Genomic DNA, 27,639 nt, shown 5'->3' on the forward strand with positions numbered 1-27,639 from the left:
TGCCTGCTTAAAGTCCTTCAAAGTCTCCTCTCAGCCCCTGCAATTCAGGAATAATCCTCACCTGGGCACTCAAGCCCTCCCTGATTTGACTCTAATACGCTTGTCTTCAGCCGTATCCATCTACTTTCAAGAGTGAAGGCTGTCTCCCTCAGCTACTACTGTTGTGAGCATCCAACAGTTGTCTTCCTTGGCCCCCCTCATGGCTATCTTTTCCCATTATCCTCCACCCAGGGGCAGGAGAGATGGTTTCAAGGAAAAGACGAATATGAAACTCCTTATGTTGTTGATAGTTTATGCTATGGATGAGCATTAAACAAAAAGAGGGAGGAGAAACTGAATGAATTGCAGGCCTAAGATTTTAAGTTTCTTAAATGCTTTTCTTCAAAACTTTCTTACATTTCCTACTAAAAATAACGTTAAAAATACATGCTTTAAGCAAATAATTACCTCCTTTTTTCATTAAAAAATTTTTTTTAATGTTTATTTTTGAGAGAAAGAATGACAGAGCACAAGTGGGGGGGGGGGGTGGCAGAGAGAGAGGGAGACACAGAATCCGAAGCAGCTCCAGGCTCTGAGCTGTCAGCACAGAGCTGGATGCGGGGCTTGAACTTAAGAACTGTGAGATCATGACCTGAACCAAAGTCGGACGCTCAACCAACTGAGCCACCGGGCACCCCATGTCATTAAAGATACATATAGTTTTCAAGAAACCACTTTCCTGTCCTTTGCTGACCATCTCAGGAGACATTTTTGACCTCTGGTTGGTTGGGTTTTGCTTTTTTCCTTTTTGGGGGGGGATGGTGGGGGGTTAAATGTAATCACCCATTATCATTTTTATGGTGTAGACAAAATCCCCTGATGTTAAATACTAAAAGAATTTAAAAAAAAATTTTTTTTAACGTTTATTTATTATTTTGAGACAGAGCGTGAGCAGGGGAGGGACAGAGATCCCAGGCAGCCTCCAGGCTCCGAGCTCGAGCTGTCTGCACAGAGCCCAACGCGGGGCTCGAGCTCACAAACGGGGAGATCAAGACCAGGGCTGAGGTCGCAGGCTTAGCTGACTGAGCCACCCAGGCGCCCCTATATTGAAGGAATTTTAAAGAAAACTGCTGTCCTTCGCTGACAGAGGTATGTACATACAAGAGGTTGTACCAATTCTGAGGTGCCCAGAAGACCTGGGTTTCCTCTTGAGCACTCCCTGGGTGATTAATCCCTTCCCACACAGGGGCCTGTTTCCCTATGAAATTCCTAGGTGATCCCTAAGGAGTTTTCCAGTTCTAGAAATGTATGTGTAGCCCTGGTAAGACATACTCGCTGCAAAAAGGCTTTACAAAAGGAGATATCTTCGCCTTTTTATAAAAATACTGTGGGGTAGAAAAATCAGAATGAATTAAGTTTATTTAAGTAATCTCTACACCCACGGTGGGGCTCGAACTCACCACCCTAAGACCAAAAGTCACATGCTCCACGGACCGAGCCAGCCAGGCGGCCCTGAATGAATTACGTTTCAGTCAGGCGTCTCCACAGGTGAAAATAATCCAGGCTGGGTGAATGAATGAACAAATACAAAATTTTTAATAAAGCCAGTAAACAGCTCTGAAAGGATTCAGCCTTCCCAAGGAGCCTGGGAGGGAGGCAGTGCAAGATTCTCGATCCCATTTTCCAAACGAGGAAACCTGGGTTCAGAAAGCGTAAGTAGCTTGCCTCTTCAGAAAGCCTAAGTAGCTTGCCTCTTCCGTAATCCACCGATCGTTGTCGCACTCACTTCACCTCACCTCCGCCTTCAGCACTAGAGTCCCTCCGAGACGGTAGTCCAGGGTCAGAGCAGCCCCAAAGGCCAGGTGGGTAAGGCTGCTTGAAGTCAAGCCACTTCCGCCTTCCTCAGGCCTGACTGGGCTCACTACCCTCACAGCCCGCGCTGCCGGAGTCACGAGTTTTCCTCGGAGGCCCTCCCCTCCTCCTGCTGATTGGGTGGTTCTTGAACTATTTCTGTCCTCTGATTGGTTGTTAGCCCTTCGGCTCCCACCCCAACACCGCCTAGACCAACCGGATATAGGGGCAGGGTTTCCGCTTCCGCCTTCTCCCTCCCGCTTGTCGTCGGATCGCGGTCGCCGCCACAGCTGCCGCTGCGGGGCGCGGTGTCGGTGGGGCGGTTGGCTTGTCTTTCAACGTTGGTGTCCGTGCCGTTGAACTGCCCGCCATGGCTGAACTAGATCCGTTCGGCGCCCCCGCCGGCCCGGGCGGCCCCGCGCTGGGGAACGGGGTGGCCGGTACCGGCGAAGAAGACCCGGCCGCGGCCTTCTTGGCGCAGCAGGAGAGCGAGATTGCGGGCATCGAGAACGACGAGGCCTTCGCCATCCTGGACGGCGGTGCCCCCGGGCCCCAGCCGCACGGCGAGCCGCCGGGGGGTCCGGGTGAGAGTGCGGGCGCGTTTGGGGCGGGAGGACTTGTGTAGAAACTTGGCCCAGGGTGGGTCTAAGGGCTCTGTGTAACTTGTTTTTTGCTGAACGGGGAGGAGGGTAAGGAAGAGTGCAAGGAGGAAACAAGACCCTGGCCCAGTCATTGCAGAAACCTAGGTTCGGTGAGCCTACTCTGTCGTATGAGTGTGTTTAAGTGCTCCTGGACGGGATAGAGCGAGAAAGCAAAGAAAATAGAGTACTTGTCAGGCTGACGAGCCTGAAGAAGCCGGTTCAGCTCAGGAACTTTTCATTGAGCACTTGCTGTGCTTTGAGCCTGGCCTCTGAAACATAGCCGCATTGGCGCAGTTTGGCTAGACTTAAAGGCAAGTCTGAACCCAGCACAGAACCAGTTACTGGGAAAGGAAGGCAGAAAAAATGAGCATAGTGCTGTCGTTTTGGGGATATACACCAACAGAGGTGGCAATACCGTTCAGCATTTAAGGACTTCAGGGGTGTAGAGTTGGATTATGGGGACGAAAGGAGGCGTGAGTAGGGAACTCGAGGAAGGTGGCCTAGCCCTGGAGGAAGAAAACTCCAGCCAAAGAAGGATAAGAGTTTTACCATTTATCGGACGGATTACAGCCAGGATTTCTGGAGCTCTACTTCCTCTAGGAACAGCTTTGGTAAGCAGTGTTGCCTAAGCAGAATTTAAGATTAGCCTGGACTAGCCTTCCAAAAGGTGAAGAGAGAATATTGTGTGGCCTTTTCCCAGCCAGAGGTCTGGCAAAAACAAAACCAAAAAACGAGCCTTAGGATGCCAGCCCGACCTTTGAATGCCTTAGCTGTGGGTGATGTTTGGAATTATGGTGGAAGGAAGAGATGAGTGGAAGAGACCTTTCTAGTCATATGGGGAAGTAGGAAATTAGCTGGAAGAAGTAAGACCTGGGTTTTCATTTACTTAAAAAAAAAAAAAAAAAAGAATTAAAGGAGAATAGGGCACAGTAGGGCAGATAGGAGTGCTTGTACTACAGCCTTAAAGGGCCATGCAGATAACATAAATGAGAGAAACCTGCTGGGAATGAGACGCTAAGGAGTATTGGAGACCGAGATTTTGTTGCACTGTAGTTGTGCTCTTCATGGAAGGATTCGGACTCAGAACTCTCAAATTACTGTGCCAGCCAAGCGGAACCATCTTTGTGAGTAGGAGTGGGGAGACTGCTTGTTTACAGACTCTTGACTTTTTATGCTGCACCATGGTACCTCCTAAGCAAATCAGTCCCCCAATAAAAACTTACACGAGAACATATGATACACTTGAAAATGCAAATTACAGCAAGCAGGTGGGACTGAACTGTAAACTGGGCTGTGGCAGGAGATGAAGTTGGCCTTAAGTGAATAGGTTTTTGTGGTTGGGTGTGTTAACATTTGCCAGAGAATCATAAATTTACTTTTTAGATCCTTAGTTTACTTCCCTCATTTAATAAAAGAAAACTTGAGTCCTACAGAGCAATGACTTGCTTAGGAAAAAAGGGCAAGTTTATTTCTGTGCCCCAAGTCCCTCTGCCCTTTGGTTGTACCATGTTCTGTTGCAGTTGTGTCAGCAGGGGTTTCGTGGGATAAGAGGTGGTCATTTCTGAAAGGTACAGAAGTAGGCAGTTGTGGCTGCCTTGGGTAGGACAGAGTTCAGAGAATCAGGACCCATAGTTAGAAAACTGTCCTGATCCAAGGACAGTGTTACTCTTGCTCACGGTTGTGTCCCCAGTGCCTAGCAGGGTGTCTAGCACGTAATAGATACTCAAAGGAATGAACAAAAATATTAGGTCTGAGAGTCCTGCATAGAAAGACAAATGTTGGTGATGGGCAGTTTGGAGAGGTAAAAGGAAGGGGATAGGTCCCCTGTGCATTAAGCTTTCAGCAAAGGGAAGGAAGGGATGGTTGCTGACTTAGTTTCTAGGAAGGACTTTGTTAGTGACCTAAGCGTTCATGGACTTGAAGCCAGTCCCCTGACAGTGCAGTTGAGATCGGTAATAGTGTAGTGGTCAGCACTTCCTTTGGGGATTAGAGAACTAGTTGGGCTCTGCTTTCTTTCCTTTCAAAGAGGCACTCTAGTGGTTAAGATTCTGTGCTGTCCTAGACTGCTTGAGCCCAAGTTTAACTTTGTGGTTTCAGGCAGCTTCCGTAACCACCGCTGCCTTGTACAGATCTACAGAGTTGATAGGATTACATTAGTACCTGTAAAGCGTTAACACACTGTACTTGGTATTACTTGGTAGTAATACCACAGTTACCTGGCTGTACTCTTATTCCTTGGGAGTAGCGGGGAGAGAGAGGCATTACGAGGCTTATGGGCCTTGGGGTGTGCTGAGGAAACAGATTTTAGGAGGAAGCCCTGTATCGGATGTGTTACCGTACAGAAATATATGGGCAGGATGCTCTAACAGATTCAGGAAAGAGGAACATACTTAAACTTTCCCCAGCCTTGGGGGAAACTCCCATGAAGGATGGGAACAGACATAAACCGGAGGTCCTGAGCCTTGGATGACTCCCTCGGTTGTTAGGAGGTCTGGAGAAGAGAGGTTAGTTTCGAGGGGGGGAGGGTGACCAGCTGAGTGAAGTGGCTCGCATGCTGAAGAGCAAGTAGTCAGGAAAGTGGCAGCATAAGTCTAGACCTGTGGAAAAGCCTCGATCGTGACGGCCAAGGAGGGAGGGGAGACCGCGGGTAAGGAGCTACTGAGAGATTATGGCAGTGAGGCAATATTTGTTGTTTCTGACAAGTCTATCCTTGGAGAAGGAGGGAGGGAGGCACATGAATTAAAGTTTTCTGGAGGAGGAGAGTTATTTTCTTGGTAGCAGTGGAGGAGAGAATTCAGGGAAGTCTCATGCATGATAATTAGTAGTACTGCCTACTTAATGTATGCCAGCTTCTTTGTGGTTTCACATCCATGCAGTAAGCGCAGGCTTAGTGGCGTCCTATTACAGGTAAGAGGTGATCATGGGGGAAGTTGAGCAGTTTTCCTAAGGTAGCAAGCTAATGCATGTCTCCACTGGAATTCAAACGATGTGTGCCTGACCCCCAGTGGATGGGGAATGTGGGAGTCGAAGTGGGTTTGGGACAAAGTATCTTCCTTCTCTGGAAACTAATTCTGGCCTTTGTTTCTCTCTGGAGTTCCTGAGATGCCCTAGGAAGTTTTCTGGAGCATCAGGTTACTTAGCTTAGTTACCCTAATAAATCAAGGCCCTAAATGTCGTCTATGCATGTTTTTGTAGCAATAGGAAATTCTTGGATTTGGGCCAGCTGAATGTCTGTACAGTAACTAATGAGCTCAGATCACTTGCCAGTGGGTTTTGAATGAGACTTCAGACCTCAAGGACAGGCAGCATGTGACTTAGGAGGAGGTATGGGATGACAGTTGCTTCTAGTTTTGTATATGGAGTAGCGATCAAAGTCTCTTCCTGTTGGGAATGGCCCTGGGTTGGAATATATTAAGGACAGTTCGTGTGTTAAATGTAATAAATTAACCAGAATTTAGGCTTAGGCCTGACCATACTAGCTATTATAAGCTCTAGGAGTCAAGATCATCTCACTCTTTCTGTCTTACAAAAACTAAATTCCAGGTGGATTAAGGAGAGGCATTTTTGTTATTTTAGTATCAGAGGAAAAGTGACTATCTCAGAGTATAAAAGTCCTTCAGCATAAAAGCAGATACAGAAATCCTAAAGGAAAAATTGATAGTGTCCGCATACAAGTTAAGTAGCTCTAGTTAAATATTATAAATCATACAAAATGACAATGGGAAAAATATTTGTAGTAAGAGGACAAATAATACAAAGCGAATATTTAGAGATCAGAAGATACAAAAATGGGCAAAATTCTCACAATTCAGTAAGGAAGAAAATCAAACGTCAGATACATGACTACCTCACAAGAAATAAGATTGACACAACAAAGCCACCTTAAGTTTTTTCCCTATCAAATTAGCCAAAATTTAAAAACCCAAAACTCAGTCTTTAGTGTCATTAAGAGTCTGAGAAATGGGGGCACCTGGTTGCTCAGTAGGTTAAGCATCTGACTCTTGATTTTGCAGGTCATGATCTCAACAATTGTGAGATGAAGGGCTCTGCACTTAGCACAGAGTCTGCTTGGGATATTCTCTCTCTCTCTCTCTCTCTCTCTCTCTCTCCCTCTCCCTCTCCCTCTCCCTCTCCCTCTCCCTCTCCCCTCCCCCTCTCTCTCTCTCTCTCTCCCTCTCTCTCTCTCCCCCCCTCCCCGTCCCCCCTCTCTCCTTCCCCACCCTCCCCCCTCTCTCTCCTCTCTCTCCCCCTCTCCCCCTCCCCCCTCTCTCTCCCCCTCCCCCTTCTCTCTCCCCCTCCCCCCTCTCTCTCCCCCCACCTCCCCCACTTGTGCTTACTTGCCCACCAGCCTGCTTGTGCTAGTGCTCTCTCAAACATTAAAAGAAAAAAAAAAGTCTGAGAAATGGGGCAGTCATGTGCTGATGGTAGTAATAGAAATAGACTAAAAGGGGTCAGTTGGTCAATGTTTAGTTAAAATGTATATCCTGGGGCACCTGGGTAGCTTAGTCCATTGAGCATCTGACTCTATCTCTGCTCAGGTCATGATCTCATGGTTTTGTGAGTTCAAGCCCCACATCAGGCTCTGCACTGACAGTGTGGAGCCTGCTTGGGATTCTCTCTCTGCCCCTCCCCCACTCTGCCCCTCCCCCACTCATGTTGTCTCTTTCATTCTCAAACATTAAAAAAATGTACATCCTGTGACCAGCAATTCTATATATATATATATATATATATATATATATATATATATATATATATATATTTAAGTTTACTTCTTTATTTTGAGAGAGAATCTTAAGCAGGCTTGAGCTTCTGACTCTTGATTTGGGCTCAGGTCATGATCTCAAAGAGTCATGGGATCAAGCCCTGTGTCAGTCTCTGTGCTGAGTGTGAAGCCTACTTAAGATATTCTCAGGGCACCTGGGTGGCTCAGTCGGTTGAGTGTCTTGACTTTGGCTCAGGTCATGATCTCACAGTCTGTGAGTTTGAGCCCCGCGTCGGGCTCTGTGTGCTGATAGCCTGGAGCCTGCTTCGGATTCTGTGTCTCCCTCTCTCTGCCCCTTCCCTGCTCATGCTCTCTCTCTGTCTCTCAAAAATGAATAAATGTTAAAAAAAAATAAAGATATTTTCTCTCTCTTTCTCTTTCTCTCCTCCCCCGCCCCTCTCCCCCACTTGCACACTCCCTCTAAAAGAAAACAGGGAAAAAAAATCAAGCTTTATTAAAAAATATGAGAACTATGTTGAAATAAGCAAGAACCATAACCAGCCGTTGAAACATAAATCAAAATCCATGAAGGTAGGTAAATGCTTAGATCCTGGCTGTTTGTATTCATGTATCAGATGATCTTTCCTCTGACTTCCTGGCCTGCTGAGGTATTGCACCACTTTTGAAAAGCTGATTATCTCATAAAACATGCATTTATTATTTTTTCTTACATATCTTAAAAAATCAAGAGAGAAAATACTGTCATTAATTATTTGCCCCTTCAAGAACACCTTATCTTTCAGGGAACCCTACACCTATTTTCAGGTCATTTGTGAAGGGCTGATACATCTAGGTTTATTGTAAGGATTAAAACTTAACGTGTATAAAATGTTGGACATGGTGCCTGGCACCTTGGAAACAATAGTAGGTTCTTTCATACTAAAAAAAATGAGAATTTAAGGACATAGATGAATGAATTCCAAGAAAGCATATGTTGTAGGAGTCTGGTTTCACTGAAAGCAGTTGCCATGTGTGTGCTAAAGGGTAGAAGCCGAGCATTGAAATTAGATATTTCTTTCTTCTTTCTCTCTTTTCCTTTTTTTTTTTAAAAGTGTCTTAGGGAGATGTGCTGGGGAAGTAATCTATAAAAGTTTTCAATACTCAAAGCCAAGAGGAGAGTAATTGGGAGAAGCAAGAGAACCAAAAGAATGGATAAAATGTTAGGGTTGGTTTGGAAAACAGGCAGTTCGAGTTGGGTTTAATTAGTTAGGAATCAAGAGCAGAGGAGTGGTTTAATGAAATCTTTGCCTGTTCTTGAGGGAAGGATGAGAGCATCCTGCCCCAGGCCTCGAGGAAAGCCCTGATGTTTCCATAGAGTGCCTTCTGAGGGCCTTGTTGATGGTGGCCCACACTAACTGCTTGCTTGGCGTTCTTTCACTGTGTGGGTTCTTGTGTCTTTTAGGTTCGTCTCTTATCTTCCGTCTCTCGCCCCAGGCGACAAGATGGTCGTTGTAGTTTGAAAAAATTGGATACATGATAGAAGTCCTTCATAGTAGGTAGTAGATGTAGGTCGGTCAGCAGCTACAGAGTGCAGAATGTGTAGGTGGAAGCTACATTTTTATGTTGCCTGGATCAGGGCTTTTGAAGGAAGGCAGAGCAGCCACTCCACGGGAATGGCATTCAGTCTGTAGATTGCCTCTTAGTGACTGCTTTTGGGTCAGGGCAGGGGTTAGGATGCAGGCTGATCAGGTAACTGAATTAGTGAGATACAGAATGGAGTTTAAAAAAAAAAGTGGGGTTTAAAAAAAAAAGTGGGACGGGGATCCCGGCTGATAGACCAGAGCATGCTGTATGTAAAGGCCATCCTTTCATAGAGGCCCAGTATTGCCAGGTCGTCCGTCTGCCTGCCTTCATCCCCAAACCTGGACATTCCGGTTTGGGGAAATTTTCTTACTTAGTACTTACTTGTGTTTTAAATATGTTTAGCTTGTGGACCACTGTTTTGTTTGTTTTTAATTTTTTTAATGTCTCCTTGCTTGCTTGCTTATTTACTTATTTAGAGAGCAGTCAGCGCAGACTCCCACACGGGGCTCCACCTCACGAACCGTGAGGTCATGACCTGAGCTGAGGTCAAGAGTCTGATGCTTAACCGACTGAGCCACTAGGCACCCTTGGACCACCATTGTGTACCATATGGATTGATAGTCTCTAGGTCTTACTTGAAAAGGCATTTTTTACATTTCTCAGATGGACTTTCTCATTTAGCTCATGAGTAATTAATTGTGCAAGACTGGATGGTACACCGTACTTTGAGTTTTTTGTAACTTGTGTCCTTGAAAACACTGATTTAATTTGGTATGCCCGAATCTTACTAGCCCAGGCTAATTCCAGGTAGTCTGGAGGAATTAGCAAGAAGTCAGGTGTAGACCCTTGGGTCTCTATAGGCACAGGATGGAGAGTTCTTACCTCCAAGAAAGCACCTTGGTTTGAATATGAAGCTGCATGTCACTGCTGACTGGATGATTCTAGGGCCCACTTTTGCTTTGCCTTCTCCAGAACTTTCATAGACACTGTTGCTCTCTGAGATTCTTCTGCCAGGCGTCCATGTGTTCTCTTTCTAGGCCAGAAGATCAAAAGGTTTTGAACTAGGGGCTTCGTGCAGATTTTATCCACATTTTGGTGAAGTAATTTGTGTATAAGTACATCTTGATTTCATTAAACAGGAAGTCATTTGTTCTGTCTAGTGCCTAACAAGGGATAGTATTAGTATAACTTACAGTACCTGCAGCATATAGTATGGTATTATATGCCAGAATGCTTTGGCCTAGCGTTTGACCAGCCCTGATTGATAGACTGAATTTTATGTCTTGCAGATGCTGTTGATGGAGTGATGAATGGCGAATACTACCAGGTACAGAGTACTCTAATTATGTTGAATGATAGTGGTCAAGGCTTCCTTTCCTGTGATTTGAATTCACTGATCTAGAAAGGACTCCACTCTTTTGACTTTCCTAGATGTATTAGTATTGGGTATGTTACCTGCTAGAATGGAAGGATTTGAAGAGAAGTGACATTGATAGAGCCTTCTTCTAAAATGTTACTGACCTGGCCCTAGTGTTACCAGTTTTATTCTCCAGAAATGAACCTTCGTGATGGTGATGGTAGCAGTGACTAAACACTATGTGCCATGTACTGTGTCAAGTGTTTCTACTTAATCTCTAATTTTCTCAACAACCTGGGGAACCTGTACTATTGTCCTTCCCATTTTACAGATGAATAAGCTGAGGCACAGAGAGAGAGTAGTCTAAAAGTAACAAAGCTGGTATGTGGTGGGGCCAGCATTTGAACTTTTGAGATGATATTGGGGGTGGGGGGGGGGCTGGAATTTTTGGTTACTACCATTATTTTACCTCTTCCTCACTAAGCTTTCAGTTGCTAGCCCAACTTGGATCACCTTAAACACAGCGAAGTTTTAGTAGTTTATGTAATTGAAGTGTTCTCGGACTCTGGCCGCCAAGCATGCATTTTTGTGCTCTAGCTTTTTTCATGGTGGTCGAATGGTGGTCACAGGGCACATTGGGCTTCACGTGTGCATGTCCTTTTATCTAGAACAAGTGGAGGTTTCTCCTCTTCTCCCAAGCACCCAACAAGAGTTGTGTGTTTCCTTCTGGACCAAGTGGAAGTAGTCACTATAGCCTTGGGGGAATAGCATGATGCTTTGCTTATGCCTGGGTTTCTTCTGCCCATCCCTCAACCAATTAAAGAAGGATGTTAGTCTAATTAGCTTAAACCAAGGTTGGACTAATTTTTTCGTTAAGTACCAGGTCGTAAACATTTTAAGCTTTGTCACAAAGGTCTCTGTCAGACTACTCTTGCTGTGCTGTGAAAGCGTCCATAGACAGAACATAAGTGAATGGGCACGGCTGTGTTCCAGTAAAATGTAATTACAAAAACAGGCAGCTGGCACGGACTCTAGTTTCCAATCCCTGGTTTAGAGCTTAATCCTTACAGTGAGACACAACAGCGTTCAGATTCTGGCTCTGTCCCTAACTAGCTGTGAAGTGGACATGTCAGTTCTGTGTCTCAGTTCTCCAGCTGTGAAATGGGAAGAAAAACTTTGCTTGGGGGATAAAGCTTTTATGTGCCTGACACATGGAAAGTGTTACTAAGTTTTGTTTGTTTGTTTTTTAGTTAACTAATATTTTAAGTAACTCCCCTTCCATCTTTTATGGTCTGGTTAGGTTAATTTGGAATTTACTTCCTAGTTCAACAGGTGAAAAATCTAAAAGATAAATCTCTTAAAGATTAAATTCTGTTTGAGTCTTTATCAGTGTATCAGCTGTCAGACCTTAGCCACTGTAAAAGAATCTGCCCCCCCACCCCCCACTTGTGACTCATATTTGCTTGCCTTTTTATTCTTTTCTTTGGTGTGACTGTAGGGACTGCACGTTTTCTTTTGGACTCTTTTACCCAGAGTTCTCACATTTTGGTTAGGTGGCATTAAGTGATCTTTTTCCTACATTGTATAATGGCATTTAGAAGCCTTAGGTTCTAGGCCTTTCTGGGCTGTGTATTTACCTTTGTTACTTTGAAGATTCCACAGAAGTTGTGTGTCAAGTGGGGAAACAAAAACCATTAACACTGTTTCCTAGGAAGTCCATTATTACCCGCCTCCCCAATTTTCCTCTCTCCCACTCACGTCCCATTTATTAACAGGTAGGATAAAAACTACCTCCCTTGTAAATTGTAAGGATTCTGTGCAGTAATGTTGAAAGCTCCCTATTGGCACGTGAGGTTGTGTTGTTGCTTTTAAGGTAATCCTTTAACATTTTACAACAGCCTCCGTGCTGTACATAACCAGGGGTTCTGCCATGGATGAAGTGTGTTTCAGGAAGGAACGTCTGGTACTGATAGAACACAATTGTGTTTTGTGTTAAGGAGAGTAATGGTCCAACAGACAGTTACGCAGCTATTTCACAAGTGGATCGCTTGCAGTCAGAGCCTGAAAGTATCCGTAAGTGGAGAGAAGAGCAAACGGAACGCTTGGAAGCCCTTGGTAAGGAATCCCTTTATGTCTTTGGGTGTCTGTTTTCAGTGTGATAGTTGACCTTGACTCTTACCCTTTTTAACTAGAATTAGCCATAATGTCCTTGTCTCGTATTTGGGAAGATCTCTTTCTCAACCTAAATAAAGGCCCCAAGGCCACCCGCATGGAGACGCTTGATCACAGGCCATTGTGTGAGGATTAGGGCAGCTCGGAGAGTCGCCACCGAGTGCATCCTCTCAGGAAGAGCAGAGCAGTGCTGTGGAAAGAGTCCTGAGCTTGGAGTAAAAGACTAGGTTCAAGGCCCAGGCTTAACTCTTACCAGCTCTGGGCACTTGGTTGCTCAAACCTTCCAGTGTCTGTTACTTCCTCTGTGGAATAAGATCAGTGTTACCAACCCCAAGGGTAGTCCGGGGTGGTATTTATAAGGGTGTTGTATAAACTTGTAGGTATCCTGTCCATGTGAGAGACTCCAGAGTCCATTTATCATTTGAAGGCTGAATTTAAGGTAATGCTTTAAGAGGAAAATGTCAATTGTAGGAAACATGTACAATTTTGTTTTCCTGTTCTGATAGCTCTGTAAGGTACGTTTTTACCTCTGTAGGTAGGTGAGGAATGGGAGAATCCCAGGATAAGTTCTTGAGTCACTTAGCTAAGAAGTGGTGGAGTCACAATTCAGCTCAAGTCTGCCCTGTTTCATAGTCCAGACCCATCTGTCCCTTAGTCACATTGCATTTAGTGAACACTATCCCACCAGGCAGGCCCAGCCCAAGATCAGTGCCAGCTGGCCGGGCCTTCGGTGAAGATCTGTGTATGGAGTGTCGCTTTTGGTCAGGATTGGGAGGCTTGGTATCTGTACTTGGGAGTTGCAGAGGTATGGCACAGTGTGGACATAAAGCCATGGGGCAGTCTTCTCAACTTTTCATTAAAATTTCAAACAGAATAGTTGAAAGAAGAGTAAAATGAACTTGTGTGTACCCCCTAGATTCAGCAATTAACATTTTGTCATATTGGGTTATCTTTATATAAATGTAATTGTGTGTGTGTGTGTGTGTATGTATGTTTTATACACACACATTTCTGGTCCACTTTTAGATACATCACGTATTTTATGCCTAAATATTTTATTGTGTATCTAGAAATAATGATGTTCTTCTGTGTACCCACAATGTCAGCGTTATTCTTTCTTGGGAACCACTGAATTAGTAAACACGTGAGTCCTATTCTTCGGTTGGGATAGTTGACACCTGGAAGTAGGACCGAGTCTGTTATTTCTCCAGTCCAATTTATGTGACTTTGAGATCAAAGGACACACTTCTGTTTGAACCTTTATGGCACTATCCAGTAGTAATTTCTTTGATGATGGAAATACTACGTTATCTCTCCTCTCCAGTGATGGTAGCCACTAGCGACATGTGGCTGTTAAGCATGGGAAATGTGACTCGTGTGACTGAGCAACCGAATTTTAAATTTTAACAGCCACGTGTAGCTAGTAGCTCCTGCATCGGATAAGATGAAAATTGTCCTCGTGGTGCCGGCAGCCTTGGTCCTGGCTGCTGCTTCTGAGTAAGCTGAGAGGCAAGACTTAGCTGGTATTAGTATTTTTCACGTTTCAGAACCCAACTTTATCTTTTCCCTTTCCCCAAGTTTAGTAAAGTTGTCTTCCATGGAGGGAGTACGCTTTTGGTGTCTGGAAGAATTGCGTTTTCTCAGTTACCAGATTGGGCACCTTGGGAATGTTCAGTGAATTGTTTTCTTAAGATGCTTTTTAAAAAAAAATTTTTTTTAAATCTTTATTTATTGTTGAGAGAGAGACAGGGTGAGCCAGGGAGGAGCAGAGAGAGAGGGAGACACAGAATCTGAAGTAGGCTCCAGGCCCCAAGCTGTCAGCATAAAGCCCGACGCGCGGCTCGAACCCACGAACTGTGAGATCATGACCTGAGCCAAAGTCGGATGCTCAACCGACTGAGCCGCCCAGGTGGCCCCTTAGGATGTTTTTATGAAGGAAGTCAAACATGTGGCTTTGCAGCTGAATTAAATTGGTCTGTGAACCTTAGGTGTTTTTTCAGTTTTGTTTTGTTTTTTTTTCCTTGCAAGAACTGTGAGAAAGCATAGATGCTAAAAATAGAGAATCCATGTCAGTCGTTTTCAGCTTAGCTGTTGGCTGTGTCCTCAAATAATTTTCCTTTCCATGAGCAGTAATAGGGATTGCCAGAGAAGACAGCCGTCCATGTGCCCTGCTCTCTAAGGGGACTCTTCATCCTTCCCTCCCTCTTCTCCTGCCCAGATGCAGTGATTGTATTGCAGCTTAGATCTCTGCCCTGTTGTACTAAGCATTTAAGAATTCTAAATTCTTATTGCTAGTGTCCCTTCATAAATCTGTAAAAGCAAGTAGATGATTTAAAGAGGTGGTTTTATGCAGCGACTACAATCTGCAGATCACAATTTTTATTTAATTTTTCAGAGAAATAACTTTAAAAAAATCATCATTAGACTACACACAAAGGCAAATACTCTGCAGTCAAAAAGTAATGTTTTAGAAGTGATTTCACCACTCTTGAAAAGGTGACCTTCAATTTTAACCTTGGTACTCTTTGGTTTCTTGTCCACACGCACTGCCAGCTCACAGCATTTCCCGTCGCATCGTGGCATTCTCCATTTCACTTACACAACAGGCTACAGGCTAACAGCTGCTTTAGAATCCGAAACTTTTGGAGAGTTTCTAGGTGCCAGTAGGCTATTTCTAGTAGTTACAGACACAGCCTTTTCTGTAGGTTGTTACTATAAAATGTGCTTGCAAAGGCCCCAAAAATGCTCCCGAATGCTCAGTTTCTTTTCTTCAGGGGGTGACTGGCCACCACCGCTGCTTTGTAACCTCCTCGAGGATGCTACCTACAGGTCGGGCTCTGGCTCTGTGCTGTCCAGACTCTTTTCTGGAGCACTGGTGAGCACCTTCTAGTCACATCTTGTGATTTTTTTTTTAGGCTTGCCTTCCTTTCCATCCTTCTCTTTGGAGGCAGCTTAATGAAGTAAGAACGTGTAAGCTTTAGAGGCAAATCTGGGTTTGAATCTTCGTTCTGCCACTGACTTTAACCTTTAGGAAAAGTTACTCAAACTTTCTGAGCTATAGTTTGTCTCAGTGCTGAGCATGGGTCTAGAGTTTACCTTCTTGGGATTGTTATAAAGATTAAATGAGGGGTCTATTATAAAACACCTGCGACAGGCACCTGGGTGGCTCAGTCGCTTAAGCATCCAACTTCAGCTCAGGTCATGATCACGGTTCGTGAGTTCAAGCCCCACATTGGGCTCTTTGCTGACGGTGCAGAGCCTGCTTGGGATTCTCTCTCTCTCTCTCTCTCTCTCTCTCTCTCTCTCTCTCTCTTTGCCCCTTCCCCCACTCGTGTGTGTGCACTTGTTGTCTTCTCTCTCAAAGATAAATAAACTTAAAAAAAAATTTTTTTTTAAATAAAAATACCTGCCAGAGAGTATTTCCTTAAGAACATGTTTAAAAGTGAACTCTCAGAGTAACTTCAGATGTCAACTGCATGTGACCTGCATTTCTGTCTCCCGCTCTCTACTGACTTGGTCTTTTTAGCTAAATGTCTTAGTGAATACTTAGCCGAGAAACTTAATGTTTGAGAATCCAGTATGGCAAACCTGCCAAGTTTGCGTCTTCTAATTTCTAGAACCTTTTGGATAACTGTTAGTGATCCCCTACCCCACCTCAACCCCCAGCAATCCTCCATTAGTTTCTTTTTTACTTCTGTCTTAGCTCTGCCACAGACTCACTCTGCAGTCCAAGCAGGAATAGCTATTTTGTGGTCCCCCTCAACATTTACCATCTATATTCTACCGCCTATATTCCTGAATATTCTCTACCTCTGGTAATTTTAACAACAGCTCCCTGCTTTATAGAGGTGCTTCTACCATCTTTAGTTAAAAGAGAGTGCCAACTTATGTTTTACAAAACCACTGGTTGTCAAACCTAGGCTGTTAAATATAGTTTGGGAGAAGATGTTGTTAGATGATGTAATATTAATTGTCCACCCTGAAGTGATATTGACAGCATTATTAAAGAATGGTCCATAGTTGTTTTTTCCCTGGTTGGTGCCCCCAAAGGCTTTTTTCTATTAAGAAAGTATTCCTGGGGCGCCTGGGTGGCTCAGTCGGTTAAGCGTCCGACTTCAGCTCAGGTCATGATCTCGCGGTCCGTGAGTTTGAGCCCCGTGTCGGGCTCTGTGCTGACAGCTCAGAGCCTGGAGCCTGTTTCAGATTCTGTGTCTCCCCCTGTCTCTGACCCTCCCCCGTTCATGTTCTGTCTCTCTCTGTCTCAAAAATAAATAAACATTAAAAAAAAAAAAAAGAAAGTATTCCTCCCCTACCCCACCCCCAAAAGAAATCCCAAAATTAGTGAATCCACTAATGTCAGTGGATTGAGATAAAATATGAAACCCTTTGAATGGAATCCCTGAGATGAGAGACTGGATGTACAAACAGGGAAAACAGAATTTTGTCTTCCCTCCTGCCTAGTCTCCCGCCAGCACACAGCAGTTTTTTTTTTTTTATTTTTTTTTTTCAACGTTTATTTATTTTTGGGACAGAGAGAGACAGAGCATGAACGGGGGAGGGGCAGAGAGAGAGGGAGACACAGAATCGGAAACAGGCTCCAGGCTCTGAGCCATCAGCCCAGAGCCCGACGCGGGGCTCGAACTCACGGACCGCGAGATTGTGACCTGGCTGAAGTCGGACGCTTAACCGACTGCGCCACCCAGGCGCCCCACACAGCAGTTTTAATAAGACTAAAAAATTTATGGAGCAGACTTCGATTTGTGTTTCGCCTCATTTTATTTCTTTTCCTTCCCTTCAAAGATGCCAATTCTCGGAAGCAAGAAGCAGAATGGAAAGAAAAAGCAATAAAGGAGCTAGAAGAGTGGTATGCGAGGCAGGACGAGCAGCTACAGAAAACAAAAGCAAATAACAGGTCAGTCCCCGGTGCTGCCAGCACTGCTTGCTTTCCAGGATGGAATCAAATTCATTTCCAGTGGCCAATTTAGTTCTCACGTGCTGCCTCTTTTAGTGTGAAATGTATTTGCAGGTTTTGGAAAAAGTACTTGAAACATAAAGGTTGCAGGTCTCTCGGGTCTTATGAGCTTAGTCCAGCCTGTCCTTTAGCCATCCCAGTTGTAGTGGATTTAGCTCTTCAGCTAAGAGTTTGGTTAATATGTGTTGCTTGTATCGGTATGAAGCAGCAAAAGGGAAAGTTATGTCATGGATTAAGTCCACATGCAGAAACATAACCCTGAAATGAAGGGCTGCGTTATGAATATACCAGGATCTCAGTACTTTGGGGATTATAGACTTGGTCATGTTGCAGCCCCTAAATACAGCCTCGCTCTCTGAAAGCTGCTAGGCAGAGGGGCCCGCTAGCAGGGAAATGTGCTTTGTAATTCAGTAGCCAGGGATGTTCCGACATGGTGACTTGAGAACGAAGGGTCCTCCGCGTACATCTGAGAAAACTGACCTAAGATTGACCTTTTGAAAGTGCTCTTTATGATGTACTCCCTAAAGTTGAGGGAGAAACTAAGCGCCTCCTCCTCTCCCCGCCGAGCAGGAGCTGTGGTCTCCATGCTCAGTCTGCTTGGAAGTAGCTCAGAGAGGTGGAGGCAGCACTGCTGGCCTTGATGTAGGCCAGTGGCTCACCTTCCTGCTGCATCCCGAGCCCAGCTCTAACACGGTCGCTTCACTACCTCAGTGGAAAGATAGGCTAGCCTGAGCCTGGGGATAGTTGTAATTTTCAGGGTAAAGCGCCTTCTTAGGTTCCTGCCTCAGAGGCAGAAGTTGGTTTAAGTGCTTTGGTCTCTGGCAGCTTCTTGCTGGAAATCTGCCAGAAAAGAGGGAGCAGACCGCTTTGCCAGCCAGCCTGTGCCATCGTGGGGCACCTACAGCAGAACAGATGGACCATTGTGTGCGGTAGGCTTCGGCTACCTTTCTCTTGTTGGCCATAGTTGGTTCTGTTGGCTGCGTCTTAAATGCCAAATGGGAGCCTAGTCCTGGCCCCCTTCCTGTGGGGAGGTATTTTCTAGGAATGCTTCTCAGGTTCCAGTGAAGTTCTAATACGGTGGGGACTGCCCTCTGGTCTTCACATTGAGTTGCTCAGGGTAGCATTAACTACCAGGGCTTCTCCTGAGCTTGTGGTCATTTTGAAGTGCTGACAGGTCCAGGCTGCTTTATTCTGTGCTCATTCCAGATGATTTACCACAGATACAAGTTCACATCTCTAAAGGGAGAGGAGCGAGTTCTTTGTGCAAGTACCGTGTGAGGCCCCATTTATTCTAGCAAGTTGCCCGGGAGTCCGTCTGCCCTGAAGTACTTGGTAAAACCGGGCTGACCCTCCCTGTTCAGGGTCCTTGATGTGTAAACAAGTTGACATACAGATTCTCAGACTTAAAAAATTATTATGGTGGGAATAGGCTTCTAATTGCGGAAATTTTTTCAGGCCAGTTTTGCTAAACTGTAGCCCTTCTGGAAAGAAAGGGGTTGTCTGTATACAGTGTCAGTTATCCTTGGAGTAAGCACTCCTGTTTTCAGGAGCTCAGTCTCTAAGGTTTAGTCCCTCCAGGCATCGGTTTAGGGCTTTGGTACCTTTCTTAGAATCGTAGAATGTCGGGTTGGATGATGTCATAGGTGAACTTCCCAAGTTCCAGAGAGGGGAAAAGACTTAAACTTGCCACTCATGGAGAATGTGTAGCTGTTTCAAAACCAGGTCACGAAGCACAGGGCAGACTCTGAGTGTGTAAAACTGGAGGCACATGAGCCATTGTCACCAGGGTTCCAGGATGGAAGGGGTGGTTTTTACATTTTACTCCAGTTAGTTTTCATGGACTAGCATGGGAGCCGTTTAGAGCCACCGTGGGGAACTTCTTCCAATGGCACACACCCCCTCCTCGAGATTGTGACATTGTTGACCACTCCCCCTCCGTGTTTGATTCTCTAAACAGCATCCTGTGGGACTGAGTCCCATTTATATATGTAAAGGAACTCTGTTCGTAGGTAAAGAGTGAGTATTTTGAGAAAATGAAGTGTTCGTTTCAAGCATGTGCCCTTCTCTCTGGATGACTTTTGTAGCAGCTGGATTTTTAAGGGGGACCACAAAGATAGGTAGAGTAGTTTGAAAGAAGAGATGCAGTGGGTAGCAAGGGCCTATATTTGAGTGTATCGTCAGGCTCCTGACTTCTAGGTGCCCCAAACTAAAACCTTCTAGGTGCCCAGGCGTGGTGCTGGGCAGATGACAGCAGATCTTGTCTTCACTGCATCTGTAGACTGGTGTCAGTGCTCAGATTGCATCTCCCTGCTTTTATCCCAACTCAGGGTGCAGATGCCACTGCACAAGAGCCATCAATTATTAGTGACAGCCTGTGGAAACAAATTCCTCCTCCACGGGAGCCAGTCAGGACAGTGTGTACTCCAGACCAGCCGCAGACCATGTTCCCTTCCAAACTGACAGAAACATTTCCCCTTTTACAGGGGTCTCTGGTGCTAACTTTCCCCCTCTTTCAAGACTTCTAAAAGTTGGCAGACATTTTTCCCATGCCCCGTTGGGGCTATTGATGTGGGTCACCTCTTGAGTACCCTGTGGTCAGGCCCAAAGGCATTCCTCCTCCCTCCCCCCGCCCCCTTTCCCACAGGCTTCCATGAGGATTGCTGCTTTCAGGCCCTTCTGTCTGGTGGGTGAAGAACAAACAGGCCACTTAGATGATGATTTTCCATTTGTCCTGCTTGTCTGTAACCCGACCCGGATGGGCCTCTGCTGTCACTAACAAGCTCTTTAGTCTTGGGGCTAACTGCAAAGGAACAGAAGCCTGGCATTCAGGCTTTTGTTGTCTTAGTGATGCCTCTACTGGAGTCACTAAATCTTTATTTTCTTCCAGTAGGAGCAAGCACAAACTGAAATTGATTAGGTTTAGCCCTTTGTGTAAACTAAAAGGATTATGGGCTTACAAGCTGTCTGGCCTTTCCTTTCCCGCCCACTCATTCTGCCCACAAACAACTCTGTTTTCCTGCTGACTCACTGAGAGTTACAATCAAATTTCCACAAAACACCTCCTATGTATAAACCAAAATGGGAAAGAAGGCAGGCTGTGGTGAGTCTAAAAATAAACTGAAATAAAATTACTAGAATTTCCCTTTAAATAAATAAGTGACCCTAGGTTAATAAACAGGCATGATTTTCCTTCAAAATGCCCCTCCCGCTCCTGTGCCCCAAAACCAGCCTGGCAAAGGACAGGGTAAGATTTCCGCAGGGAGGTTCCCTGCCCACCCACAATAGATGGGGTGGGCTGGCTGGGCCCAGGGATTCAGCCTGGGGCAACAAAGTCTAAATAAGCCAGCCTGTCTGTGGGGGTGTAAACTCCTCCACCCAGCGTGCCCCCCTTCCCTTTCTGTCCCATAGAGCCCTGCCACTTTGATCCATTCCTGGTGTGAGTGAGAGGGGAAGTGAAGTTGGGGTTTCTGGACTGCACCTTGTGGTGGCAGTCCAGTCTGGCTGGACTGAGCGGACGAACCAGCTTATTCGGGGACACACAGGAAGACGGTGCCAGAGCCAGGACCCTGGGCTGCAGTCCTTTCCGCCAGACCACTTGTGTCGGCAACTTTTTCCTCATCTGTTCCCAGAATACTGAAAACTGATCCCATTGAGCCAGGGTGGTTCAGAAGCAGTAGTTGGACAGTGGCTTTGGGGCCTAGCGTGTTTGGTGTCGGGCAGCTGGCAGCGTTCGTGCCTAGTGAGACTCCCTGAGGCTGACGGGAAGGCGGCGTGGCTTCCCGGTCATCCGCCAGCGGGGAAGAAGCCTTACTGCACAGTGCAGAGAGCCAGGCCGGCCTGCTTCCGAGTTCTGCCGCCTGGGGTTGAGCAGGTTGCTTCATCTCTAGGCCTCCTGTTACCTGATCTGTAAAGTGTTGGTGAGACCACGTCCTAGTGTTCTCCTAGGTCGTTGGGGTTGAGGATTGGATCGGATGGATTCGGAGTCTCTAAAAGGGCTTACCTGGAAGCGGGCGCTGAGAAAGGCTCGCTGTTGTCAGGAGAAGGTGGGGAAGGAGTTGGCAGGGCTCCCTTGGGAGAACCCGCCCCTGGGGAAGGCCAGCGGAGAACCTTGCCTGCTGGTCTCCAGCACTTGAAGCCTTGCTGGGTGAGGACGGAGCCTTGGGAGCAGCGCCCTGGAGCACAGTCATGCCTCTACTGTGGATTTGAGATGTTTCTGCTTCTCAATGTTCTCTCTTTTTTCCTGCCTGCTTGCCTGCCTTTTGGACCTCTTGCTGTCTAGGGTGGCAGATGAAGCTTTCTACAAACAACCCTTCGCTGACGTGATTGGTTATGTGTATGTTGCAAAACTAATTCCTTTTCTTGTTTTGATTCTACTTTTTGTTTAGAGTTAATGTTCCTGTTATGTCACAAGTTGCTTTGCTTTCTGAATTATTTCAGATTGGCACTCTGGGGATTGCCTAAGAGTTATAAGGTTGGGGGTATGACCCATCGATTTGTCTTGCAGAATCGTGACTCCCTTTAACTCCGATAGCCCTTTTGCACATCCAGGGTTTTGGAGAGAAGGAAGCAGATTCCCTTTTAAAATGTGGGTCATTTGTGACCTTGTCTGGGAAGGCTGTGGGACGGGGGTGGGCTCTAACTTCTTGCTACCTACCTGCCCTAGGTGGGGACGGGACGTGTCCCCACCTGGAACAGGTGGAAGCTCTGTGGTTGGGAGCTATTGGGGGGGGGGGGGCAGGGAGGGAGGCAGGATTTCCTACATTTAATTCTATAGAACGACATGTGGGGTTGGTTGCTTCTCCCTTGGGGCAGCAGAGTCCAGAGCAGAGGAGATTGTCTCATTGGGTAAGGGGGGAGCTCTGTAATTGTTTCTCTATGGTTTTATATGTTGGAAATTGTTTAGTGGCCACCTTCTGATGCCCTATCCCCCTAGTGTGGCACAAAGAGGCCCCAAGCTTTTTAAGGTCCAGATGGCCAAAGCTGTCTGGTGTGGGCCACTGTGGTTTCTTCCTCCAAAGAAAACTACATCTTCTCTGGAAAAGTACTTAAGGATTCTTGTTTTCAGAGCAGTATTGCTGTTTCCTTAAGAATTAGGACTAGCTTTTGATACAAGGGAGATGAGGGTAGAAGGGTGGACAATAGGCTCATGGCTGTAGAGCCTCTTAGGGCCTGTGACCTTTACACGTTCATCCCTTTACAGAGCGGGGTTCCCTGGGTCCCCAGATGCATTTGCAATGAGATTTGTGAAATGCTGGACTTACAGGTGGTGTTGGATTGATTTTTTGCACATTCTCTCTGGAGTAGAAATGGAGACTGGAAAGGTCGAGTCTGGGTTTGCTGGGCAGCAGGGTGGCCCAGCAAAGCCAGCTGCACGTTCCCAAGTGTAGCTATAGTGGCAAGGGCATGTCTAGCTTACTGACCATCTGCATTGAGCTCATTCTCATTTTCTATATCTGACCTAAAGTTTCTCTCCTTGTTTCTTTTCTTCTCTTCACCTTTAAGCACAAACATAAACCATCCTTGCTACAGCCTAGAACAGTTAAGTAAACCTTTCTCACTGCCCCTAACTGTGTGTGCCATGAAGTCGCAGTGTTGTAGTGGCTCTGGGCTTCAGCAGTGTCTGCCACGGCCATCCCTGTGAGAGTGCCACCCCCCCCCCCCCCGTCCCCACAGACCAGTCATCTCCATTGCTTTTGCTTTGCCCGTGATGCTTGTCGGAGTAGATGAATATAGTGTGTCTTCCCTCCTCCTTCCGCTGTCCTTTCAGGCTGTAGCTCCCACCAGTTCCCAACTGGGGGGTGGGCTGACCTTGACGTGAAAGATCGTTGGAGCAGCATCCTAGCAAAAAACAACTGACATTGATTGGCTGTTCAGCCATCAGATGCCCACCCCGTCCAGAGAGTGCCCTGAGTGGCCCAAGGCACCCGGCTGGAGGGAAAATGGCCAACTTTGAGCTGAACTGGACAATGTCCTAACAAACCCCCTTCCAGAATGGCTTTAAGTCTCTAGTGCCTGCTCGCATGGGAGCTTTGTCTTGAATTCCTTTTGATCTGCCCTGTTTCTCTCCGGTCTTAGGGATAAATCGAGAGGCTATCGTGCAATGACCGGTGGGCTTTTTAGAAGGCTCTGAATTTACTTGAAACTCAGTAGAGCCCAACATAAACCACTGTTCACATTCTTGACCAGCCTGCTGCTTTGCTCCTGTTAATGAAGGCAGTGCATAGCTGGCCAAGGACTTGCTTTTTTAATGCTCTGTGTCAACAGAGACAGAGAGAGAGTGAGCCCTGCACCAAACACCTGTATTCCAACATTTTACACAGCAGTCTGGGCCCCTGTGCCTGGGAGAACTGGCCACGTGTCTGCTCCTGAATCTGACCTGAGCCAGGCAGGGGCTGTCACTCTTTGGAAAAGCAGATGCCATTCAGTCAGGCATGAAGAGGCAGCCACCAGGTAGCTCACAAGGGGTTCTACATTAAACCAACATATTTCATTGTTGCTTCCAGGGCAGCAGAAGAAGCCTTTGTAAACGACATAGACGAGTCGTCCCCAGGCACTGAGTGGGAACGGGTGGCCCGGCTGTGTGACTTTAACCCCAAGTCCAGCAAGCAGGCCAAAGACGTCTCCCGCATGCGCTCTGTCCTCATCTCCCTCAAGCAGGCCCCCCTGGTGCACTGAAGAGCCACCCTGTGGAAACACTACATCTGCAATATCTTAATCCTACTCAGTGAAGCTGTTCACAGTAATTGGATTAATTATGTTGAGTTCTTTTGGACCAAACCTTTTTGTCTTTAGAGTTGATCATTGTTTGTGATTGCATGTTTCCCTCAACTGTGTTCTCCCTGGCATTCAGAGAGGAGGGGGAGGAAGCCTCCCAAAGGTAGCCTCAACCTCTACTTTTGTGCATTATTCTGAGAATAAATTTGTTTCAGAAACAACCGTGAAGTCTCATTATTGACCTCAAGATACACTGCACGTTGGAGTAAGATTGGAAAGGATGATGGATTTCCTTTTATCATTTCTAGCACTGAGGAGGCACAGCCACGGAGTGTCCACCCCCGCTCTGAACTGAAAGAGCTCCAAGTTACTGCCATCTGTATGTAGTAGGATGCTGTGGAAGTTTCTATTTGAAAAAAGGGAGTCCCGTGGCTGAAAATGAACCTCCCATTGCTCCCCAGAGAGCTGTGAATCCCCTTACCAACCCAGATATTTTTCCCAGCCGGCTCTTGTCACTGTCCCCTACTCTAGGGGCTTGGGTAGTATTTTTCACCAGGGGTCTCTCTGGGGTATATATTATTCCATCGGATTGACCCAGTAAACCTGAATCAGGATGGCATTACTTTGTGGCTAGCCCTGTTACTCTGAATTTCCACAGCACACATTGGGGTCTGTGCCAGCCCTAGGACTCCACTCTTGCACTTGCCAAACCCTTCATGTAGGCCTGGCTAACCAGCACACTAGGCCCGTGTGCTTAAATTAAAATACATTTCTAGCCCTAGATTTCATATGCTTAATAGCTGCCTGTGGTTAGGTAGCATCCCAGCTATCATCACAGAAAGTTCTGGACCATACTGATCTACACGACAGGTAGCACTAAGAGACTGTGTACTCCATTCAGGCTTCAACACGTGTTATATGCCTTTCAGCCTGTCACATTTTAGGTGATAGTTCAAGCAACTAATAAAGCCAAATCAGAAATACATGCTTATAGTTACCTGATACTATTTCCAAGTTGGAGACTGCTGTAAACTCCTGTAATACCACCCAGGAGGGGTAGTAGATCTTGCCAAGAAGGAAAGTTCACCATCTCTCCCATGGTAATTGAATCTGGAGGGGAGAGGAACCTTCATTACTTTTCTGCCCATGTCCCCACCTCTCTCGAAGCTGCTTAGGTTGGGCATTCCTTGATCTGGCTCACATTTCTGGCCTCTGCTCACTCCTTCTCCTTCAGCCACTTTTGATTGCAGTCAAGTAATCACTCGCTGTTCAACCATTTATTACTTCTGGACCTTGCTAATGCCATTCAAAATGTCAAAATCCATCTTAAAAACCAGCTCAAAGGTCGCCTCCAAAATGCTTTCCCTTACTCCCCTCTGTGAGCTCCCATGGCCTTCTACGTGGGGCAGCTTACCTTTTGGTATTCTCCTGGTGGCAGTATCTAGGCTGGTCTTGCCTCTCTCACACCAGATGGGCTTCCTGAGGGGAGATGTGGCGGTTGTAAAAGATCCATAAAGTCTGACATTCCCCAGATCAAGAGGTGACTGGTTGACACGACAAAAGGACTGCTCTGTGACTTCCAAAGCTAGATCAAAGGCAACACAGCTTACAGCTGGTCTGTTGGAACACGCAAAAGCTACACAGGCTGGTAAGTCCTTGAGTCACCCTGAAGCCAATTCTGTGAGGAAGCCCAGACCAGCCCACACAGAGCGATCCTGAAACTACAAGCAGAAATGTCTGGCCAGTCCCTCGTGTTCTAACTTCCCGCTAGCCCAGCTCTAGCCGCTGTAAATGCAAATACATCCGATACCTGGAGTCGGAACTGCCAAGTAGAGCCTTTCCTAAATTCCTAGTCCACAGAATCCGAGAGAGAAATGATTACTGTTTGAACCTCTTAAGTTTTTAGGGTGGTTTGTGACAAAGCTGTAGTAACTTAGAATTGTTCCTGATAACCTGCATCACCCACATGGGGTTTCATAAAAAGGAGGGAGTTTGGTCCATGGACTCAGTAGAGTGTTCAACATTTAGTTTCAAACTTCTTTCTTTGGACCACTTTGCTTTTTATGTCAAATTTTAAATGTTAACATAGTATTGGAAGTCCTAGCCAGAGCAATTAGGCAAGCAAAAGGCACCCAAATTGTCAGTTTTTGCAGATAAAATGACATATAGAAAACCCCAAAGACCAAAAAACTGTTGGAACTAATAAATTCAGTAAAGTTGCAGAACACAAAATCAATACACAGGAATCTTGCATTTCTGTACACTAATAACAAACTACCAGAAAGAGAAATTAAAATAATCCCATTTATAAAACGGCATCAAAAACAAAATACCCAGGGATTTTTAAAAAACATGAAAGACCTGTACACTGAAAACTGACATAAATGAAACTGCAGACAAATAAGTGGAAAGATACTCCATGCTTAGGGATTGGGCGAATATTGTTAAAATGTTCACACTACCCAAAGCAACCTACAGATTCAATGCAATCTCTCAAAATTCCAATGGCATTTTTAAAAAACAACCCTAAAATTTGTATGGGACCCCGAAAGGCTCCAAACAGCCAACACAATCTTGAGAAAGAACAAAGCTGGAGGCCTCATGCTCCTTAATTTCAAACTATATTATTACAAAGCTATAGTAATCGAGTATTGGCATAAATACAGACCTAGATTAATGGCACAGAATAGCCTAGAAATAAACCAATGAATGTATGGTCAGTTAATTTACGACAAAGGAGACAAGAATATATAATCAAGAAAAGACAGTGTATTCAATAATTGCTGTTGGGAAAATTAAGTCACTTATCTTACACCATACACAAAAGTTAGCTCAAAATGGATTAAAGGGTTGAATATAAGACATGAAACCAGTAGGCAATAAACTCCTTGACATCAGTCTTGGTGATTTTCCGAATCTGACACCAAACGCAAAAATGAAAAGTGGGACTACATTAAAATAAAAAGCTTGTGCACAAAGGAAACCAACAAAATGAAAAGGCAACCTAATGAGTGGAAGAAAGTATTTGCAAATCATATCTGATAAGGGGTCAATCCAAAATATGTAAAAATTCCTATACCAGCAGAACAAAAAATCAAACCCAATTGAAAAATGGGCAAAGGATTTGAACATTTTTCCAAAGACATACAGATAGCCAACAGCTAGCTAGATGCTTCGATGCTCAATATCCCTGATCATCAGGGAAATGCAAATCAAAACCACAGTGAGAATGGCTATTATCAAAAAGACAGGGGGCACCGGGGTGGCTCAGTCGGTTAAGCATCTGACTTCAGCTCAGGTCATGATATCACAATCCGTGAGTTCAAGCCCCATGTCAGGCTCTGTGCTGACAGCTCAGAGCCTGGAGCCTACTTTGGATTCTGTGTCTCCCTCTCTCTCTGCCCCTCCCCTGCTCATGCTGTCTCTGTCTTAAAAATAAAAACATTAAAAAAAAAAAACAAAAAACGGTTGGGGAGAATGTGGAGAAAAGGGACTCCTTGTACTATGTTGGTAGGAAGCAAATTGGTGCAGCCACAGTGCAAAATGGTATGAAGTTTCCTCAAAGATTTAAAAATAGAACCAATGTATAGTTCAATTGCACTTCTGGGTATTTTAACAAAGAAAATGAAAAGACTAACTTGAAAAGATAAATGCACCCCTGTCT

At 45.5% G+C, this 27,639-nt stretch overlaps 1 protein-coding gene and 1 long non-coding RNA gene across 2 annotated transcripts; one reads left to right on the top strand and one right to left on the bottom strand.

The window, feature by feature from the left end:
- The first annotated feature begins 2,087 nt into the window (after positions 1–2,087).
- Positions 2,088–24,196, top strand: CLTA (clathrin light chain A). Its single transcript, XM_047066299.1, has 5 exons — positions 2,088–2,414; positions 10,050–10,087; positions 12,115–12,232; positions 17,090–17,201; positions 23,765–24,196. Exons 1-5 carry the CDS (start codon positions 2,201–2,203, stop codon positions 23,934–23,936), a joined length of 654 nt encoding a protein of 217 aa, XP_046922255.1. The 5' UTR covers positions 2,088–2,200; the 3' UTR covers positions 23,937–24,196.
- On the bottom strand, positions 17,201–26,202 carry LOC124501824 (uncharacterized). The gene is made up of 3 exons (XR_006959820.1): positions 25,390–26,202; positions 24,974–25,085; positions 17,201–23,099 (listed from the first exon to the last, which is right to left on the bottom strand). It is a non-coding gene; the product is annotated as an uncharacterized LOC124501824 (long non-coding RNA).
- Between the last annotated feature and the right edge of the window lie 1,437 nt (positions 26,203–27,639).

Source organism: Lynx rufus, unplaced genomic scaffold (genome assembly GCF_022079265.1).
Source record: "Lynx rufus isolate CCGP_SWC_20201006 ecotype Redwood Valley unplaced genomic scaffold, mLynRuf1.p SCAF_10, whole genome shotgun sequence".
Lineage (NCBI taxonomy): Eukaryota > Metazoa > Chordata > Mammalia > Carnivora > Felidae > Lynx > Lynx rufus.

Bases quoted from the DNA above. Each gene is read 5' to 3' on its own strand.
- CLTA (XM_047066299.1), top strand. From the start codon at position 2,201: ATGGCTGAACTAGATCCGTTCGGCGCCCCCGCCGGCCCGGGCGGCCCC. The intron at 10,088-12,114 runs GTACAGAGTACT...TTTTGTGTTAAG, and splicing joins TGAATGGCGAATACTACCAG to GAGAGTAATGGTCCAACAGA. The intron at 12,233-17,089 runs GTAAGGAATCCC...TTCCCTTCAAAG, and splicing joins GGAACGCTTGGAAGCCCTTG to ATGCCAATTCTCGGAAGCAA.